General features: G+C 36.1%; 1 protein-coding gene across 7 annotated transcripts in view; it reads right to left on the bottom strand.

Annotated features, from left to right (window-relative positions):
• RYR2 (ryanodine receptor 2) overlaps nucleotides 1–22,772 on the bottom strand; it is a 430,624-nt gene that overhangs the window by 92,244 nt on the left and 315,608 nt on the right. For 4 of the 7 annotated variants that reach the window (XM_033008863.2, XM_042795831.1, XM_042795834.1 and 1 more), the window contains 8 exons: nucleotides 22,587–22,664; nucleotides 19,675–19,750; nucleotides 16,908–17,034; nucleotides 13,393–13,508; nucleotides 11,835–11,899; nucleotides 9,627–9,748; nucleotides 6,359–6,408; nucleotides 1,651–1,711 (listed from right to left, as the gene is read on the bottom strand). In XM_033008863.2, coding sequence (XP_032864754.2) covers nucleotides 1,651–1,711; nucleotides 6,359–6,408; nucleotides 9,627–9,748; nucleotides 11,835–11,899; nucleotides 13,393–13,508; nucleotides 16,908–17,034; nucleotides 19,675–19,750; nucleotides 22,587–22,664 — 695 coding nt within the window. The remainder of the gene's footprint in view (nucleotides 1–1,650; nucleotides 1,712–6,358; nucleotides 6,409–9,626; nucleotides 9,749–11,834; nucleotides 11,900–13,392; nucleotides 13,509–16,907; nucleotides 17,035–19,674; nucleotides 19,751–22,586; nucleotides 22,665–22,772) is intronic. The other 3 variants (XM_042795832.1, XM_042795835.1, XM_042795837.1) reach the window with 1 other exon arrangement.

Genomic DNA, 22,772 nt, shown 5'->3' with positions numbered 1-22,772 from the left:
CAAGTATGGAATAAAGCCTACTCTTGGCTTATATGAAATAGATAATAAAGAACTGAAGAAAAATCTTTCCTCTTTTCATATTGGAAAATCTTCTCATAGCAGAACAACCTAGGGTAAAAATGTTTCACAAGTATCCTGCAGAAGAAAAAGGATAGTTTATCTGTTTTCCCCTCGAGAAAACAAAGTCCTTCTAAATTTATAAATTAAGTGATTAATTTGCCTTCAGAGGAAGAGAAAGAAAAAAAAAAAAAGGTAAAATAATGAGTAAGTCTGCAATTTATGACTCTAGGAAGAGAAGAACTATCTCAAGCTAGAACTCAGAGTCTTCCCAACCATAACTGTAATATTTCTGTCTCCAGAATAAGAGCATCAGAAAGGAATGAGTAAAAACAACCAAATCTGTTTAGAATTAAATAAAGAAGTAAATAAATGTATTGATTACGTAACTATAACACCATAATCAGTTATATAATGATGTAATCCAAGAGAATTATTACCTTAGTTGTTTTAACTAGCTCAATTACAGAGATCCTGTTTAAGGAAAGTAGCCATTTAGGTATGCGCAAATTAAATCCAGGTGAAATTCTTTTGTAAATTGAATAACAGTCTAGTTTCTTTGTTTTGTTTGCTTGTTTTATAGAATGAAAATACACAATTTCAATGGCAATATTATCAAATGTCCATGTGACCTCCATTAATCCCTTAATCCCCATCTGGAGCTATTTTTACATCTCCACCAAGAGCTGAATTGGTGACCTCCACCTGTATCTGTATTCCATCTGTATGATTGAATAGAGCATGGACAAATTATGACAAAAAACCCAAGATACTGCAACCTAAAGGATTACCATGCAACAGCTGAGCCATATTAGTGACCACGATCATGACTCTACCCCATAGCAAACAGAAAGTAAAATTTGTTCATTTAAGACACTACAAAGATACTGAGAAGGCGAGCTATCTGCATGTAATCTAGTCAATTCTTTGAGAGTAAATGCAAAGTGAAAAAAGTTATCTTAAATTACCATGGAGGTAGTTTAAACTAGCATGGGTTTTTTTCACAACTGCAAAGATCTAAAAGTCAACTATCAGCACAGATAGTTGACTGTACAGTTAATGAAAAGCAACACATTACCCTCCAATATTCCAAGACTGTCCCATTCATAAACCTCACAGTTGCTTAAGCAGCTCATTTTAACTTAAAAGTACCACTGATGTAAAGGGATGGGTTTTGTTCAAATTAGAACCTGAATTAATTTTGCAATGGAGACACTCTATGAGACAGATTTACTGCACTTCATGTGCATTTAACTCCTGAATTTTTTGATTAAACAGTGTAAGCAGAACAATAGAATATTCCTAATATTATTGTGGTTTTGGGACAGTCACATGATTAAAACCAGATGAACTAAGCACCAGCAGTTCTTGGACACCACTGATCCAAACTGAAGTTGAAAGTGTAACCTACAAATATTGTCCTGCCAAACTCTAATAATAAACTAGTAATTAACCTACTATGCAATGGGAATTCAGTACTATAACTTCTTGGGTTTTGAAATTCTGTAGTCTTACACAGGTAGCCCAAATCTGACTGCATATTATTTTCTTCAGTGATTTCCTTCATACTTTAGAAAGTATATTCAGTATTACCTCGCATCCAAGGTCTGGCCCAGTATGTGAAGACAGTTGACTATGGATGTTGCATCATTTCCTAAACAGGGAGGAAAATTATCCACCAATTAAGCTGAGCATACTGTATAGCATACCTACACTTTGCTAACTTCATCTCTGGTTTTAATGAACAAGTAAATAACATAGCAGAAGACCAATTCAACTTCTGCATAATTTTAACATTCAAGTTGAAAAACATGCAGTTTGTTGTCTTAGCCTTGTTTACACAAATGCAGTAACTAGAGGCAGTAAAGCATCTCTCATCAAATAGCTGAGGCAGTCAAGATGGAAGCATTTAAATGTGGGGTTAATTAGAGCTGCAGTGTATTGTCTGGTTTTCATTTAAGTTCTATAAATTTTGCTTTAATTGATTCAAGTTTATTTGAACATTTATCTTCCCCCTTTCAGTAACATAAAAGCTGTTAACTTTCACAAGCTGCTATTGCAGGAAGAGAATATTTATATGAGATGTCATCAAAAAGGTTAGTTTGTTGATGTTACCAATAGGCTCCAGCCATTTATAGCAGGGTCAGGTGTGGCCCATATGAGTATCAGTCCATGATGTAATATGCATCTCCCAGAATCAATTATTTTTTTCACACTTAAGTATGGAAAAAGAGAACTTACACACAACACGTATGCATATGTACATCCCAAGATATTGCCATGTACAAGCCACCTTTAAATTCACTTTTTAAATCCAGGACAGATTTAGGCTACATAAATTTGACCCACAGCTTATATAATGTATTTATCTTTTCAGAAAAAATCTGAATCTCAGCAAAAATGAAAATACCTTTTCCTGCTTCTCTATACATTTAATTTCTCTTTTTTTTTTTTTTTTTTTTTAAAAAAAAAGGTAAATTGAATGTTTACTATAACTTAAATTTCTGAAAATACTCTGCATACAGTGTACTGTACTTTGTCACTGGTGGTTATTTCACTTGAAAATATAGGCATACAACTAAAATTAGCAACTGTGTCAGTGAAATAGAGATTTTCAAAGATAAATTGCAAGGAAAGAGTGGGAGGTTTATTGCAGCACTGAGAATGTTGTTCTACGCTATCAAATTAGGAGGTACTGTGGTGGTGTTCATCCACAGTAGATTAAACAAACCTGAACCACAGCTTCCACGGCTGCCCCTAGCCAGGCAGTCCCATGCTCTTTGCACTGGCAGTCACGCAATGATACAGCAAACAGATGAGAAAGCTGAAGTGGCCTACAAAAATCCTACCAAAAAAACACCCCAAAAGATTATGTTTTTTGTCAGCTCCTATCCTTGTTCATTGCTATTTTACTGTTCTGATGAAGTGGTGATGAAGAAGAGAGTGCAGGACTGTGCAGTGATGGAGGGAAGTACTCAAGGCGACTTGGACTTAGACTGTGGATTAGACTGTCATGAAATAGCATCTTAACATTCGTTCTGCAGGTGTATATACGCTGTATGCTACAGCGCCCTATAGAGATGCTCACTCCAGTTCCCTGAAAATTTACACTGGCAATCTATCTACACCATGTAGACACATTTCAAGGTCCATATATTTAACAGGAATCAGGCACTTTGTATGATGCAGCCAGATGGAATAGTCAGAAATTCATCTAGTTATTCTGAAAAACAAACAAGCTTTAGGCACATCCCTGTAGCCGATACTGCAGTGTGGTTGGTTCCACAGACTGGGATATCAGAGCGGAATTCAGTGACCACGATGACTGCAGCAGCCTTCAGTCTAAAGTGATTGATATACTAGAGTTTGGCCAGTTTTACCCATGTAACACTAAAATCAGACTTTCAATATTATCATGAAACTTCTTTTCTGGAATGTCTCCTTCAGGCAGGATTTGTTACAGAATCTTAGAAAATGCAATTTGCTATGAAAGACAGCTTTAGCTTCAGTGAAAATTCTGTGTCTCTCTTTTGTTCGATGTCATGTATTTAATTATTTTCACTGTGTTTCTAAAATGACAAACAAAACACAGAAAAAAAACAGTATTTTTTAATATTTGGCCTTAAAATGCCACAGTTAAAACTCAAAAAAAATTTTTAAATTGAACATCTCAAGAATCAGTTTGCTTCCAACCTGAGGTCACAGATCAATTTCAGAGACTGCAGTCCTACATATTTTAGAAAGCTGTATTATTATATCAGGAGGGAAGAACTGGTGCTGTATCGTGAAAGTGCTATGGATATTGATTCCAGGATGCCCCACTGGAAGGACACACAAATTCACAGTGTTGTTAAGCAGAAAATGCCTTCTGTTTCTTTTTAGGAACTGCTGTGATTAATTTCTCTAAATTTCCCCAAATGAGTGAGCAAAACTAGGCCTTTCTTGTCTGATGTCTTACAAAGCTAATTTTTGTTTCAGATTACTTGGGTCTGTATTACCACTATGAAGGCTTTTTTAAAAAATTACTTACATCTCACATAGAAAGAACGTCTTACTAGAGATTTAAACTCTACAAAAAAAAAAGTGAATCAAACTAGTCATATAAATTTGGGTTTTAAACTGAGAAAATATAAATTCAGATGTTCAATTCACCAAAATTATTCACTAAAAACTTTCAAATTCAGCCCACTAACAATAATGGAAGTAGATCAGTACAGTTTTACTGATGCACACCTACAGCTCTCAAACAGTAAATTGCTGGGGTCAAAATGTACTTTCACAGTGTAAAGGAATACTAATTCCATGCAGAATTACAATTCCATAATCTCAGTGACAGTCTTAAATATCAAATGCAATTAACTGTCTAAATTCACTCTGGAAGACTTGCACGCTTAATTTCAAATTTTATCAAGACTTCTGTGTACAGTTTAAGGTGCATGACTTTTACTAACGACTTTCATACATGCAGCTGTATCTTCAGAAGTACCATTCAAATTCACAATAATATAAAACACCTATATGGTAAAACTATATAGCATTTTTCTATTTGTTATAGCAATCTCCCCACTATCCATAAAGGTTATTATCAAAGGTTATTATCAAGCAACTCTTGCTCATTGAAAATGCCTCCAAAATGCACAGATTTTTAGGCCCCAGCTGTGGCTCAGAGGCTGTCCTCACAAGCAGTTTCTCCTCTTCTACATAGATCTTGTCTTTGCTGGAGTAAGTGTAATTCTTTTGATTGGGTTTTCTAACATGATGTGATTCAGTTTCAAGATAAGGCAAACAGTAAAGTGACTTTGACCTGAGTTAGTAAATCTATAGTAAATGACCACGCTCCAGATTCTTATGGTGACCTTGTCATAACTCATGGAAAAACTACAGTACACTTCTGTGTTGGCATAAAGATTCTGTATTCAGTTAGTTAATGCACACTAATAAAAAAGTTAAAAAACAAACTGTAGCCGTGGTGAATCCCTGTAATCTGATCCCATCTGACTTATCTCCTTCTACCACTTGAATCCAGCCACACAACAGAAAACAGGCAAGCTGAGATGTGGAATGGAAAAGATCTTTTCTTTAGTACTGAAGAAGTTACATTGACTTAGATCTTTAACTTCAACTGTTACTCATTTTAGAAAAAAAAAGTCAGGAAAACAAATTCACACAATAACAAAAAAGATTTGCAAAATTTTAATAGTATACCTGATCTAGTTCATTCTTTGCAGAAACAACCTAGGGTATAAACCAGAGTTTATGTGTACGTTTGTGACATACTCCACCCTTCAGAAAAAGCTGCAACAATGCCACACAGCTGCAGAAATAACTCCTTTCCTCCTATGATCTTTTGGTTTTACAGGCAAATCCACTCAGCTCATCCCAAAACATATTTAAAAGCGATATCCCAAAATAACTTCCGATCTTTCTTCTCAGTTTAATGGTTTTCATAACGGTCTGTAAGCTTTTTAACCACCACACTGCTGCAGCAAGTGAGTTCCTTCCCTTCAAATTGAATGAAATATGTAGAAATTGAGTTAGATGCATGTTATCTTAATTAAATTATAATTTGCTAGATAATTACCCAATTAGGTATGTTCACGGATGCTGGATTTTGCAGTGCATCCATCATAGAAGCTATATATGCATAGGATGTACTATTTCAACTATGTTATCATCATGGCATAAGAAAAAATTGTAACAGAGTAAATGACCGTGCCACACATTGCATATAATGTATACACTTGATACAGACTTCAAATTTACTTCAATTAAGTGATTTTCACATGGCATAAGACAAACACCGAGCTCCTGCTAGATTCACATAACACCAGAAAGGTAGTACACATGCGTATGTGGAGTCAGGCACATCTGGGAATATTTAAGAATTCCACAGAATGTAATTAAGAATTTCAGCCCACTATAAATTTTCCTGAATGACTTTCCAATGCAAATGTGCAGTTCTGGTGCTCTGTTCTTCCCAAACAATTTAGAATAAAATAGCAAATTAGTAATTATAATTAACTCAGCAATATTTTTGGTCAGGATAATGAAATCCAGATAGATATTAGTTAAGACACATGGAAAACTAAACAAAAAACTCCAAACTGATAACTACAAAAGCTTTTTATTCCGTCTAATAAATTCTGTGATCTACCAGCCTAAACGATTAGTGGTCTGTGAAGACCATGCATTTCAGCCATGCAGCCATGCAGCATGCAACAAAGCAGCACGTAACACAATGCAAAAATGGCAAAGAAAACCAAGTGATGGCCATGCTAGTATTTGTCAAGGGTCTCCTTACCAAACAGTGAAATCCTATGCCTGACAAGAACTCCAAGTTTGCAGAACAGGCTGAAGACAAAAGAAAAATAAAGGAGAAGAGAAGGGAAAAGGAAAAAAAATAGGGATTGGGGGAGAAGAAAGAAAAAATAACAGCTGATATATGAGCAGGAAAAGCAACATGATGTCACGCAGAAAGAATCATTTATCTGAGCAGAATGTGAGACGGAGTACTAAAGAAAGAGTTTTTAAGTGCATATCCTTAACAAACATGGTTAAATAAGCACATATTATAATTAAAGAAACAAAAAAAAAAATTAAAAGCAAAGCTAATTAATATAAAAGCGTCTTATATGATAACCACAAGGAAGTAACCATCAAAGCTTAAGTAGTAAAATGTGGTCAGTGTGCTATTCAGGATACCACCGACAATTTGAAAACAAAAGGTAAGGAAATCAGATTAATTGAAGTGTTTGATGGCAAATGCTTAACTAGTCCAATTTGGATCTTGTCATCTTGAACACAGTAAGAATTTCTTTTCAAATATGTTGCTTTTTAAACACACTTAACATGAGAAATAGCCTCTTACGTGGTTAAAATCCAACAAAAATGGATATGATGAATGACTTTATTTCACATGTTTGAATTCCTGTGCTGATGAGCAGTGCACTGTTCAGAACAATGAAGAATGAAGTTTTGTGTTAATTCACAGAAGCAGGAGCACACTGCCCTTCCCAAATTGACCTGGCCTCCAGATTTAGGAGGGTTTAGCTCAATCTTAATGATCCAGTTCAGTCTGAGAATTTTCTCTGCGAGCAACACCAATTTTGGTGTTATTTTTTATGCTGCAAAACCCCTCATCTGCTATAAATGTCATGAACAATATCACGTCATTTTATTAAACTACTTAATTATTAGGCACCCAGGCTAGTTATCAACCCCTGATTTAAAAGCAAAAGACACAAGAAGCATGTCTGCACAGTTTATGGATGAGATCTGAACATGCTGTTCCATTGACAGACAAGAGCATGGTGCCAAATGGAAACATTCATGTCCAGAATCATAACAGCCAGGTTAATGTGGTGTTGAATCCAGCTAATTAGCCAGTGCACAGTGATCCATTACAGCAACAGCAACTGCACTGTTTTAGAAATTAGTCTGGTTGGTGCATATTCAGGGATCTCAGTTTATTTTTTATTCCATGAGGCAGACATATACTACATATTCTTTTCTGAGGATCCTGGTTCACCCAGTCCAACAGGAAAAGCTGTACAGAAGCATGTTAGCATCATATAAATCTTGTGTCTATTCTAACAAAGATATTAAACAGCTTACAGTCTATCTCATTTTCTAACATACAAATGTTACTCTACTGACTGTATCATTCAGCAGATGCTATGTTTTCATGAAGTCAGACTGAACCTATTACCTCCAGTGTATTTAGTTTGGGTTAAATAAATAAATAAATTTAAATGTCCAAATAGCCAGTACTGAGATTGATGTCCAGAACTAATTTTATACAACTGCAGTAGAACAAGGACTTATAAGATGGTGTAATGGATGAGAAATTTAAAAAGCCCAATCCCGAAGAGGCTAGTTAAAAATGAGATGGAATATAATGCCATCATATTTCAGGAAGAGAAAGAGATGTGACCCATATTTGCCTGCAAAATATATCTGGATTCAATGTATCTTCTGAACATGGAATAGTTATTGTACTTGTTACTGTCACTGAATTACAAGTACCCAAAATTATATTCTTCTGTAGTTTAATGAATGAAAACTTATCTTCATTGGGAAAAGCAAGCAGCCAGGAACTGTCCTAAGATTGAAGAAAACCCTAAATATGAGTTGCATTCAGACAAATCTAAAGGGAAAACTCAACAGAAAATCCCAAATTCAGCTTTGGCAAACTCCCTACACTACTGTAGGGGAAAAAAAAAACACCAAAACCCACAAAAAAAAATGGCCCAAAACAACCCTTCAGTAAATGGATCATATAATGTAGTTTCTACAGTCTTTGCATCTTGATAATTAAGAAATGAACTGCTCAATAGCACTAGTTATAGCTATCATTCATCTAAGGTTTCCTTGAATGTGTTTTTTACTCTTTAGCTGACAATCCTGGATGGCAGGTAAATTAAGTATGGCAGCAGCTCTGATCTTTTTGCTGGGCTACATTTTCAGGAATCTCACACAGCTAGACAGCACATGTACAGAAGTCCTGAATTTATGCAGCAGGTATGTTGATATAACCATGTTTGACATACTCCAGAAATGATTTAACTATGAAAATATTGTTATTCAGGACACTACAGACAGGAAAATAGCAGCTCATAGAGTGGAAAATTATCTAGATGCATGCATTTTGACAAAGTTTTTTAATTCTTTGAAGAATGACATTCAGCCAAGCTGCCAGATCAAATTAGTCCATGAGATGACACAGGGTCAAAACAGACATTACTCACTTATGCTTAGTATTGTTGCTAGAAACTTCACTCAGTATTCAGACAATCTTGCAAACCCTGCATGTCTTTTTGACTATCAATTGGCTGTCAGCCTCGAAGAATAGCAATTCAGCTTTGCATGATTCAGTACCCAATAGCAAGCCAAGAGGTCAACCATGATACCTGTACACTAAAAGTATGCAGTAGGTCCTGTGTGAAGCTTGTAGTCCACCTTACTAAATAGGAAATATGGTTTTCAGTTCGATCAGAAGTGAAATTAAATGAAAACATCTTAGAGAAATGGTCTAAAAAATTTATAATTTCAGAGAAAGGATCAAGTGGATATTTCTGTCATATGATTGTTATTACCAGTTAGAAAACCAAAAAACAGAAAGAATGCAACTCTCTTATTTTTACTTTATATGGTAGACAGTAATGAAGATACCTACTGAAACTCAGTTATAAGTTTGGCATTTAAGTCTACCACAAAATTTTGCAGGAATAATTATTTCAGTATATATCTATTTCCAACAGTGAAAACTGATACAAAATTGTGCCACAGGCTGTACAACTGATGTATTGTTGCACATAATGCTAGATTTCAGTTCTCTGCATGCTAAAATCATCACCGCTACCTTTAAAACACCATATAATCATAACTCAGTACTCCTCTCTTCATTTTATACAATGAATTTTCCTAACAGGAAAAGAAAGTGAAAAAAGTTTAATTTGCGTGTACATAAAAATATTTCTCTGCCTCCCACTTCTCACTTTCCAACAATCAGCTGCTGTTCAAAGACAAACACACATATGCATACATATTAATACTATTTTAAATTTTACCTTGTCACCATTTCTTTCTCTTTATTAGAGGCATGGCCTCCACTGCTGAGAGGCCTACTTGCTGCAGATAAGAAATACAGGCGATGATTTTTAAAATACTGATCAATCAAAGGAAGCACAACCTGAAATTACATCAGAAAGAAGTGGTTATCTCAAGGCTTTCTTTACTGTGTTCTGTATTACTCTTCATAAGTCACAACTAAAGACAGGAGATTTCAAATATGTTTTCTGTTTTAAAATCTCTATGTATTTTTTTCTTTAATGTCTATTCCTCTTTGAATTTATTTAGTATTTGTATTTAGTATTTAGTATTTAGTTTAGTATTCAAGGCACCCTAAAATGTCATCAGGAAAGGCAGCAGGGAAAATATCACATTATCTCTGGGACTTGATCTGTGGTGTTTTGAGGAGGAGTGCAAAGCAGAAAGTATAATTTAATTTTATCCCACAATTTAATATTTTTCCAGTACCACATACCCAGACACACCTATTGCTGTTCATGTCCTTTAATGTACATTTATGAAAAATTCACCTACAACTGTCATCTTACTAATGGCACTTAATTCTAGATGCTATTAAATAAAACTCCCAAAACATCCTCACTCATTAAGGACTTGTCCACAGAAGCTTTCCTGTCTACTTCATGAGGTGACCATTACTCAGTGCCCACTGCAGGTGTCAGCCAGGAGGAGATCCAAAATAAACAGCCAATATGAAAACCTGAAATTGCATCCTTTTTGGAGCATCGTTCAAAAGAAGGTGGAATGCTAGCTTCTGAGTCAATGAACTTGGCAAATAGTTCCACATGGAAGTATTTTAAGGTACTGAGATTACAATTTACTGCAAGGATATCAGGGTTAGAAAATGTTGCAAACAGCTGTCTTTGCTTATTCACCAATGAATTCAGAAGGCACTTTGAATACGCAAACACCATACCAGCTTTTATGTGTGAAAGGCGTTAGTAGATTTTCTTAATTTATAATGTGTAAAACCTTGACACAAAATGGAGAATTGGGCTGATGGGAATCTCCTGACTTTCAGCAAGGGGAATTACAAAGTCCTGAATCTGGGGAGGAATAACCCCAGGTACCAGTACACACAGAGGGCTGACCAACTGGAAAACAGCTTTGCAGAGAAGAACCAGGGGGTCTTACTGGACATCAAACTGACCATGAGCCAACAATGCACCCTCACTACAAAGGCAGCCAACAACATCCTGAGTTGCATTAGACAGAGCATTGTCAGCAGGTCCAGGGAGGTGATTCTTCCTCCCTATTCATCACTGGTGAGGCCACATCTGATGTACTGGTTCTGGGCTCCCCAGTACGAAAGAAACATTGACATATTGGAGAGAGCCCAGTGAAAGGCTACAAAGGTGGTGAAGGAACTAGAGGATCTTTCAAATGATGGAGCTGGGACTCCAGCCTGGAGAAGAGAAGGCTCAGGGAGGATCTCATCAATGTGCATAGATATCCCAAGGGAGGGTGTAAAGAAGATGAAGCCAGGATCTTTTCAGTTGTGCCCCATGACAGGACCAGAGGCAATGGGCACAAACTGAAACACAGGAAATTCCCTCAGACCATCATGAAACACTTTTTTACTGTGAGGGTGACTGAGCACTGGCACGGGTTGCCTACAGAGGTTGTGGAGTCTCCACCCTTGGAAACAATCAATAGCTGCCTGGACATGGTCCTGGGTAGCCTGCTTGAGCAGTGAAGTTAGACTAGCTGACCTCCAGAGGGCCCTGCCAACCTCAGCCATTCTGTGAGTCTGTGATGGAGACATCAGCATGGTTTTAAAACGAGGAAAGAAATAAGGAAGGTGACGGAGATACAGAGCTCTGTTAATTTCAATAACTATTGCTCACATTTATCTGCCTGAAGACTGTAAAGGGGAAAAATCTTCAGAATTACACTAAGCCAGTAAACAGAAAATGTAGGGAAGTTATGAATAATGTCATATGAGTAGTTGCATATCATGGAGCAAGAAATAATGACAGTAAGAATATACTCCTGTATTTTTTTCACATCTATATTTCATTCAACAGTATTTTCAAGCTCTTTTTATTACTATTGTTTTTAATTCATAAAGTAATGAATTTAAAACAGAAAAGTGCAACTATAACAACAATAATCTTGTTCACTAGCAAATACTTTCTCGCTTCAACTACTTACTAAGCTGACAAAGAATATGCAAAAATATACTGTACTTTGGCAAAAAACTTGATTTCTTGTTCGTATGGGAAGTGATCTCCTTTGCTTCTGCTGCCACCATCTGCAGAGAGAAGAAAATTAAGCTCCCTGATATATATCCTAATTACAATCTACTCTGCATTTTTCTTAGAAGGCATACACTATAAAAAAATAATACCAGTCATCTTTAGATGTAGATTTAACATACCACAAAGAGTACACACATTAGTTAAAGTGGCATTTTATGACTCCCTCCTGAGAAGAAAAGTTACAGCAAATAAAATGTGTAAAGAATAATTGTCCAAATCTTCACAGAAGTGTAGACATCTCATAGTCCAAACAGATATGGGTATTTTTGTGCGATGAACATCTGGTCCTATGTTTGTATTTTTCTAGTTATTGGTGACAATTTGGAAGTCTGAACTCAGATTCTAATGGGAAAACCTTTATCCAGTCATTCCCAGAAGAAACAGAACTACCTAGTTTTTACTATTTATTTGTGGACTTTGTCTAAAGAACAAAATTAAAGGCTAGAACAACCCAGTTGAAACTAAAATCACTTCATTTCCCCCATTACTATAAAAATCAAATACTCTTTACAGACATAATCTGGTACAGCTCCCAGACTATGTATCCTTTATTTATTACCTTCTTTTCACTAATCCATTGAGAGAAATAAATAGTATTTTTCTCCACCAGTGTTTCTAGGGGTTGAGTAGTTATTCTGCTACTAGTGCCTGATTATCATTCAGAAGCAATCCAATGAGTTATCAAGGCCAGACTTTTGCTACTGTAAGTAACCAAGACATACAGTAGTTCACAAATTTGATAATTTGCACTTTAAAACTAGACAGACTTTTGGATGAATGTTGATTTATTCAGTCTCCCTGTTATTCCTGACATTAATACTGTCAATTACAGCATCTATGCCTAGACATGACGCATGGTATACACTATGTGGCATTGTAACTCCCATGGTCACACATGCTTTTTGGGTTTTACTGCTCATGTAAGAAGCTGGCTTGGGTCACCGAAGTTTTATTGTTTTGATTTTTAACAAAAGCAGATCTAGTTAAATCCTTTCCCTCATAGCACTGTTGACAAAACTCAGGCTGGGTGTTTGTGAAAGAACATTCCCACTGTGGGAGTTTCTTAAAGAGGTTTATCTACTCAACTTTCTCCTCCAAAGAATATTTCAGAATGGTACAAATGACTGGTTTAATTTGGCCTCTGAAAAAGGGATTACATGTGAATAGCAAATATTATTGTGCATATGTGAAAGATTATCAATTTGTGCATAAATGCAAGGAGGCAGCTAATTTTCATTATTCAATAATGAAAGTCATTACAAATTTTGGCTGAACACTCTTCACCTTATGAATGAACATGGGAAACTGGAATGAATATGTGAACTACATAACTTTCCAAAATTCATCATCTTCATTAACTATAGGAAACTAGAAGAAAAACTCCTAGTCCAAGAATGTGTCATTTTTTAAAAATTTTCTAGTTGTTTTTATAATATCAAACATCTTAGTTAATAATTTTTAATAAAATGCATGAGGAGTACTATACCAAACTCCAGAATGTACTGATGGGCTTCATCTACATATCTTATAAGTTGCTGAAGAAAACTGTAAGCAAAGCGTTTCTCAATGGAAGGTGTGTCCAACTCCAGGTCCTTAAGTCCTCTGTAAAAAGAAGCAAGTAAATTTTCATATATACAGGACTCAAAGCAGTCTTACCTCTCCATGTAGTCTGACACCATTTTCTCTATTAATGATTAACAGCTTATTAACATAATAATTGTTCTGTGTTTGAAGTAAATAGTACTCTTAAACGTAATTAGGTTTTGTGCAATTTGTTAAGACACAACTCAGATTTCCCAAATAGCAAGTAACAAAGATTAGACTAGTTAATCAGATTAATCCAGTATCATTGTAATTTCTTTCTCTTACTCGTAAGGCATTGCTGTCTTGTATTTCTCTCCAGGGATTAATTCTTGGGTGAGGGAATTTAGAAACCGCCAAAATACCTTGATTTAAACAATCAAACCAGAAGCAAATCTAGTCTCTCTCATCATGACTTCTCCCCAGAAGTCTATTTGTAATGGAAGACCTTTGACTAGATATGTAGCATTTGTGAAAAATCAGGGGAAAACCAAAACAAAATGATGGAATTGCAGTTCACCTTTTCCAGTGTGTTCCATCATAGTTACTAGTCTGATATGAAAGGTGTATCTTCTTTCAACAAGTACAAATCTGCAGAGTGGTTCCATAATGTGGGCTGATGCCTGCTAGCAGCAAGTTGACAATGACATAAGCCTTGATTCTGCAGGATCAGGACTTTAATGACAGCACATGAAGAAGATATGCTTAACCAGCAAGGGAGTCAGTCGCCCCACTGTCAGGCACTAATGCACCAAGGACATTCGTACTCAGCTATTTTGCAAGTTAAAAAGTAGACCTGTGGAATATAACTGCCTGTACAGTGCATATTTCTGTTTTAAATTAGAACATTGCTGATGGTAGGGTGCAGTTTCAGAAGAAGGGATTCTGGAACTAAACCAGCTATGTCAGCTGATACTTGTAAGGGTACAATAGTGTCCGCTTCATTGAGATTATCCAATCAAGGACCTTCTCAATGCAAAAGGGGGTAATAAAAGGGAAAGCATAAACAAGAACACATAGAGACACAAACCTGTTAGACAAGGGATAAAGGAGACAATGCCAGAGACCAAAAGTCTCCAGTTACTAATTAATGGCCCATTAAGAAATTTCAGGCACAACTCTGGAGAGGGCCACCTGCATTTTGCAGCTCCTAAGAGGAGAGGACATGAAGAACTTGAGGACTTGGAATATTTGAGGCAGTTCAGTGGAACTGCACAAACTAATGATGTGCAAGGGAGGAAGATCAAGGAAGAGCAAAGGAGAGAAAAGACAAAAAGGGGTATAAAAGGGTCCAGTCACATGTAAACCATGGCCTGTCAATACGGTTGTCTAACTGAGCCCTGCACCTCATAGCTAGAGACTGCTGCACCTTCTTATTATATCTCTTCTTTACTATCTCTCTGTGTAATACCACCCACTATCCCATGTGTGTGCTGAGAGGAGTAAATGCCAGCTACCGGCAAGACTAGTGTGAGTGGCTACTGGTCCAGCAACTGGAGTCAGACTTGACCAGTGTGGGTCCCCCCCTAAGGCAGGGCTGTGGTGTCAGCAACAGCAGGGAACAAGGGTCTCATCAGCAGCAGTTGGAGAGGCCATGGCTTTTAGGAATGTCTTTATGGGTCCCACAAACTTTGAGCCCAGAGTGCCAGCTACTGCAGGCGACTTGGTGTGAGCACATTTGGAGCTAGCAATTGGAGTCAGACAGTGGGGGGTGTGAGGCACCCCTGGTCTGTGGTGTCTGCAACTGGAGCAAGTGGAAGTCCCCGCTGCCAGCCACAGGGGTTGGAATGCTGTGTGCCCCAAACAACTGCTAATGGGGGCAGGGGGCAGTGTCAGTAAGGCAAGCGAGGAGCTCAGCCCCAGCAGCTGGAGTGGGACCATGGGTCACAGGCCACACACCTGAGTGCCCTGTGCTTGGCAGGGGGCAAGTGTTTGTATCTCCCCTAAACCCGGTGTGTATGAGAGTGCACTAGACTAGAATGGTCACTGTCAAACAAAAGACTGGAAAGAAATGTGTGCAAGGTGAATGTGGCAGAAAGTCAAATGGTAAGCAGACCAAAGAAAAACATGAATCAGATGCTTGTTTGTTTAGACAGTGCAGTGGTCACAGAGGCAGCAGGTACATTGAGCTTAACTTGATAGAAAGTCTTGCATTTGACTAGCACAGGAGGATATAGTTATGGCATGACTATTTGCTAGATGATGGGTGTGTCCAAGTTAATGATTCTTACTATCCCTCTTAGCCTTCCACTCCTCCAAAAACCAAAAGCCACTTCTCACTTGTGTTTAAGTTAGACAGAAATAAAAAGGATTAGTCAAAAAGGAACATGAAGCCTTGAATACAGCTGAGGAGCCTTTTGTCATTTTGACAGGGGACGAGAAATGACACCTTTGCCGACTGACATCCTTCTTTGTACATCCTACTCCACTGAAGGGAAGTAAATTGAATTATTGCAGCTGCCCTGGAAGATTTTGCCTAGAAATATTGAATTAGTTGTGGAACTTTATAAATGGGCTGAATTTCATGTGTGATATAAAAGAAAGGAAGTAGGCAGATTTTAAGTAGATGTGCTAGGCTAATTAATTCAAAATGATTATTTAAATCATCTCTGTGACTGTTTCATTTACTTACTAATGTTCAAGTCATACAAATCTCAGATATGCTTTCAGCCCTTCCTAGTGACTCACATTTCCTAAGCCACACTATTGAGGCATATGAACCTCCAATTTAATTAAAATTTTATTCACACTGCACTTAGTACGTAAATACGTCATATCAAAACCCAAAGGAATTATGCACGTTACTCTGCAAGGAATAGCAAGCATATGTTCCAAATTATTAATGTTCTGTTGTATACTACATTTATTCACCATTATTACATTTACACTGTGGATTCTTTAAAAAAAAAAAAAAAACTTTTTAAAAACATCACTTTCAACTTCTAAAATATTTTAATAGCACTACAAATTAACTCAGTTGAAAGAAATCAGTAGTAGATTTTAGAAATAAAACTGTCTGTTTTATCAAATCAAAGCAATTCCCTAGAAATTCCTATAGAGAGATGCTTGTGTCTGACCTGTACTGAAGACTTAATAATTCTTTCACCCATAGAAAACAAAAAAGTTTTCTAACAGTAGGGTGTATGGTGACATACCAGAAAGAAAAAGCATGCTGCAATGTTGAGATGAGAGGCAAAAGACACAGAGATTCTGGACAACTCTGCTTGTGCCTTCCAGAGACCCTGCTACTAACTCCGTAAGCTATTTCTTCCTTACAGTGTTCCTTACAAAGGATGTCATCCTTACTGCCACTTACTGAAACCTGAAGATGACCATAGACTTTTATTAAAAAAAAATAAAAAAATAAAAAAGAAGAGTATTAGAAACCTTCTCTGACACTAATACTGAACAGAAAATTACCTGGACACAACATATCCATTAATCTGTAGAAATTTCAGAATATCCTGTGCTTTTTCTCTGTCCTTGGCTTTTTCTTTGGCTGTGAGTGTATCATAAGGAACAAGAAGAGGATGGTTGCCTCCTCCTACTATGGAACATCAAGAGAATTAAAAAGCAGTTAAAGAGTTATCTGTTGACATCATAAGTCCTGGTATGTAAAAGCCCTGTCATAATAATACATAGCACATTAACAGTAAAATCTAGTCTGAAATAATAACAATGCACTTTTCTGTTTCTTTACACAAACCTAAAAAATATTCAGATAGAAACTTTAGACGTGGTACAAACATAGTTCTAACATAATCAATTGCTGCAAGTTTCAGGTAAATATGTTGAACCTACTGCAAAAACACTTAAAGAAAAAAGTGCTTAACAAACGTGTATTGTAATTACACCTTCATTTGATGAAACTGAAAATATTTCAAAAAACAGCACATAATTCCATAAGAAAGCTAAGATATAAACAAATATATAAACATATCCTGCTTTTAAACATTCTCATGACAGCAAAAAGGGTTCATGGAGTTTAGCAAGATATATGCATATCTAAAAATAGATATGAAAGTGATGCAGTTCTACTTGACAGTAATAAATTAAAGACAAAAACTTAGAGCATTTTATATAAATGTGGTTCAGGCAACTGCCCAATCTGATCAAAAGAATGCTGCCAAATCAGAGAGGTAAACAGAGTAACTGGATTTGTATTGCTTAAAAATAGATGATGTAGTGAATGTGGATAATTAATTTGGAGGGAAAATAAAGTTGCTATTATTAATACAAATACCTTCATAAAAAGCAACAATCTTAGGATTTCACCTTCAAAAATCACCATCATATAGCAGAACACAATAAATTCCTATGATAATTGCTATGAAACCCCAGGAAATTGTAAGGGTAATAATCAGACTTATCTCAGAAAAACAACACTACAGCAAGTCTGTAGTAATAATATTTAGAAAAAGGAACAAATCCCCTCTAGAAAACATTGGAGACATATCCTTAGGTGATTTTGTAAGACACACATAATAGAATTTTCCATTTGTCCTGCCTGAATCCATGTAAGTACATGCAAAATGGTAACCTAGTGGGCAAGTGTAATAGTTTTTTGAGTTTTTTTGGTTTAGGTTTTTTAGGAAGTACAACCTTTAACATTGGGATGACTGGGTTTTATTCTATTATCACAAATGTGATCTAATTCCACCTTATTACAGCTGAAGACGGACATGCAAAAATGCATATAAGCATAATCAGCATACATGCCCTATCTATGGAGGTCATTAAGACTATAATAGATCATTCAGTTACAACTAATACACACAAAGTATTCAGTGAAGAGGAACGACACTTGTAATTTTCAGGTGACTAACGTATTTGTGTATGTGAAAAGCCTTAAAAGAAAAATAGAAGCATTCTGTATCTGAAGTTCACATTACTCTTCTGTTCTTTATACATGTATAAAAAATATTTCAAGACTAGCATATGTATATACTGGAGGAAAAACCCCATAGTCCTGAGGTCCAGGTTTTGCACAGCTGACAAATATGTCCACTTTTCACAAGAAAGAAACTCTCCATCAGAAGCTTCTCCTTCATTCAATTCAACTGTCTCTAACCTCAGTACTACACTCTTTTGCACAATACTACAAATACTATGCACTGTGCTCATTGATGTGCTGCTCAGAGGCAAAAACCTGCCTTCAAAGCTGTCAGATACAGTAGATCCATTTAAATATCTAGTCTTCCTGTAGTCTACGATCTCCCAGATTTAGCCTATCCTCTGGCAACTTATCCTGAAGAAAGTTTTTTAAAAAAAGGCTATAAAAATTAAAGTAAAAGCTGTATTAAGGGGAAATATAATTAAAGGCATGGAAATTTATAGTGATTTATCAAAGGCACTTCCAGGTGTTACTTTGCTTTTCATAAGACCTTAACTACTGTACCTTCACTGGAAGCTCACAACCAATCAAAAAAAGCAAGCATGAAATTAAAAAAAAAAAAAAAAAAAAAAGGCCAAGTTTGGTGCATACAATTAGATTTGACACCTTTGGACAAGACAAAACCCTAGCTTCAGTCATTTTCAAATGAGAACTTGCTGTTTCTCCAAATACTGTTTCCTCCATGTGCAAATATAATGTTATCTGCAGAAAAAAAATAGCCTTAACACAAATAAAGAAATTATTTCAACACAGAGAAAGAAACCAGTAAGTTACACAATAGACAACAAAATTTGTCATTTAGATAAGCAGAGATCATGGAGCACATGCAATTTTTATGTGGAATCAAGAATCTGCTCTAGGCTTATCCACTTGTCAATTCGGTACAGGATATGTTCATAGTTCTTAAACACCCTTTTAGATCTACCTGCAATAAAAGAAGTAATTCAGATGAAATCAGAGCCCACTGGGCAATAGTCTGAAAGATTAATGCTAGAAAGGAAATGTATTAATGTAGCTTAAATTTATTTAAAGGCTTTGACTTCTCTTCCTTTCATATATTTAAATTGCTATACTGCAACAGGAACTGTTACACTCAGTATTATACAAACTTCCAGGCACTAAAAATCACAAAATATTTCATTAAAAATAGACACTTTGTTGTTTCCTCTTTGTCAATTTAATTTTGCTATGTTTTTTTCAGTTTGTTTTCTCAAATACATGACCTAAGCTAATCATAGAGAACTTAAAAACACTGTAAATACCTATAGTTAATATTACTATAGTGAATATTACCTTTTGCTTCAAGCTCCATTTTCTTTTTCTTTGCCCATATGTTATGGTAGTTCTCAGCCATCATCTCAGCCATAGCCTTAGGAAAATGGAGAGCTTAGCGATATGTGTTGCAGTGGTTAACCCCCCAAGAAGAACAATCTTCCAGTTCATATTAAATAACAAGTTCTGTTCTCTGTGAGGTTCAATACAATTACACTGTCATGGTTCGCTGAAAACAAGAGTTTTTACTGAAAAATTATGATATAGAATTTGGGTAGGATGGGTATATGTATAGGAATTAGGAACCTGGTGCTGAAGAGAAAATTGTTAATAAGAAGAAGGAGGAATCACAAAGAGGACTATAGCCTGGAAAGGGTACTGTGGTGTCAGACAGGGACTTGATTCTCAAAACAATGCCAGCAAGAACCCCCTGAAGGCCCTGGTAAGGGAAACGAACAGCAAGCCAGAGGACTGAATCACAATTGCTCCTGCTGGCTGTGGCAGACTGACTGTGAAACCATGGATAGAGCCTGGTTGAGGTGGGTACTCATTTGTGTGAGCACACTGTTAAATGCACCAACCATTTTACCAGGAACTCCATAGATGCAGGCACAGGTTTTTATTCAGAATGGAATTCTCCTCCAGTGTGCACAACAATTAAGTAAATTCTTCCTACGAAATAAACTCTTTCAGACTGGTGAACTAGGAGCTAGAACCCAAAGTAAGCAAACATAGACTAATTCTCCCATCTCTAACTAGTAGGAACTTCTATTTCAACATGAAACAACTTATTAAACCCACTTCTCCCATCCTCCTGATTGTATTCTCTCTAGTTGTAAACAGTGTTGTAATTTTCTGTAAATTTCACTTGTCACTTCTTTCATGGACCTATAGAAACATTCTTCTCATCTTCAGTAAGGGTTCTGAGTAATCAATATTTCTGAATACCTACTTCTTTATCTGGGAGAATACTCATGAATTCAGATAACAACTTGAAACTTTTCAGTCATATTTGTTTGTCTATGGGACAATTTGTTTCATAAATTTTTCTCCAGTGGACACATTTTTACACATCTCTCTCCTGCATGGTAGATGCCTTCGGTCATGCACACTCCATTCGATAACCCAGATTATAACCATGGAAGAATGTAGTATAGTCTGAGTTTTCTTTCCTTGGAAAGCAGGGTGATATGACTGAAGATAGTCTCAGAGAAAGACCTAGCTACTCATGGAGCCAGGATGTGACCAGGTGACCACTTAAGACCAAAATGAGAAGTATTTCCCAGATTTACAGTTTTAGACGTGGTCATGGTCTCTGCTGGCACAGTATATGCAGAGGATGATGTAAACATTAAACAGCACTGATTCTCATGTACTAGCTAAAAAAACCCAACCACTAACTTTGTTCAAAACAACTAACCTTCCCAGCAATTTAAAACAAGGTTGAAGAATCTAACCCTGAGTTCCAAGTTTAAAGATATTGAACACTGACAAAAAGTTCAAAATTACAATACAGTTCATTTTTAAAACTCGGATCTCATTAATACCTAATATGTTTGGATATTTCTTGGATGACATATCAGGACAACTAATACCTGAAATTGCATTTTAATTAAATTTGCTTAGCTTTTAAATAACAGATTTTGAAGCTGATTTCAAAGAAGACTTCTATTCATAATTATGGACAAATGATTCATAAAGCCAACTGGCTATGCTTCATAGCTGAGGACTACAAAGAAAATAAAAACCAATGACAAATGTAAGACAACATAGCATAAAAGAATAAACAAGGGAGTAACAGAAGTTCTAAAGCCATTTCTTTTCTGTTTTGTGACAGGCCGGTTACTCTGTGTTTCGCTTACTGCATCTTAATACTATGATGTTGTTCACATCAGGAGTTGTCTCATGAGCATTAAACAAAGTCTGCACAGTCTTTTGACTAAGCTTAGTCTATACAAATGTTACATGATGCCATAATGAAGCTGTAGTATCAGTTTAAGATAAGAGTGTAACAAAAGAAGTAGTGTTACTTTATTACGAATTTTGTTAACTCTTTGGAATGTTCAGCAATCTACTTGAATGTTTTAACTCGAGTATGATAGCTAATTGGCAGAACAATCTTATTATTGTAAAGCTAGTCAGGTATCCACAATGGTTAGAAATATAAAACCGGAAACTACAAGCTAGGAATCAAGGAGGTGAAAACCAGCGTGAGAATTTGCTCAGAGGCAGAGTACACTATATACTGTACTGTTAGCCAATTACTTTACTACTGCTGCTTGTCTCACTGCACTATGACAGAGCTCAGTATGGGCAAACTTAACTCTGTGTTTCAGGAGTTTTTTGTAGCCAGCTTTGAACACCATATTGTCATCACTAGTCTGGTACAAACACTCATGCTAACTACTTTAAAACTATCTAGTGTATGTCTACATAATATTGTAACCATGCTCACAGTAAATTAGTAGACTGGAAAAGCTAGCATCATACTCCATCAAACACCATGACAAAACCCCTAATCTTCTAAAGACAGAAACATAATTTATCAGCTAAAAAATACTGTTCCAAATAACAGCATTCTACTGATAGATCTGTCAAAATCGAAAATCGTACCCCCAACTTCTCCATTCTCTATTCTCGTAACATTTGTTGTAACAACAATTCCTGATTCTTACTTCTTCATTTTAGAAAAACAAGCAATGGCAAAATGTTTTAGGAAGATGGTGGAGAAATGAATCATCAACATAAAGCAACAGAGCATCAGAGGATCAAAGAGCAAGGATGAAAAAGACAAAATAAACTCTCAACAGCAAACGAAAATCAAAGCATATCAAAGAAAGTAGCATAAGTCACCAAATTTGTTTAAAATAAGATAGCAGAAAAGAAAAAAAAATGTTAAAAAAAGGTAGGCATACTAAGTGTTTCTAACTTACATGTAAGTCTCTGGAGAGGGTGACATTGCTCATGTCAATTGCTCGAGGAGTGTAACCATGGGCTGTATCTACAGAGATCTGAATGACAAATGTGCAAAACACTGGAATTATACAAGCATTTGATATGAAGAAGTTGACATTAACAAGATACTGAAAGTAATGAAAGAATTTAAGGAAAAAGTCACT

The sequence above is a fragment of the Tyto alba genome, unplaced genomic scaffold (genome assembly GCF_018691265.1).
Source record: "Tyto alba isolate M040663 unplaced genomic scaffold, T.alba_DEE_v4.0 Super-Scaffold_22, whole genome shotgun sequence".
Taxonomy (NCBI): Eukaryota; Metazoa; Chordata; class Aves; order Strigiformes; family Tytonidae; genus Tyto; species Tyto alba.
The sequence above is the reverse complement of the archived record's forward strand: the minus strand, read 5'-3'. Positions and strand labels throughout refer to the sequence as shown.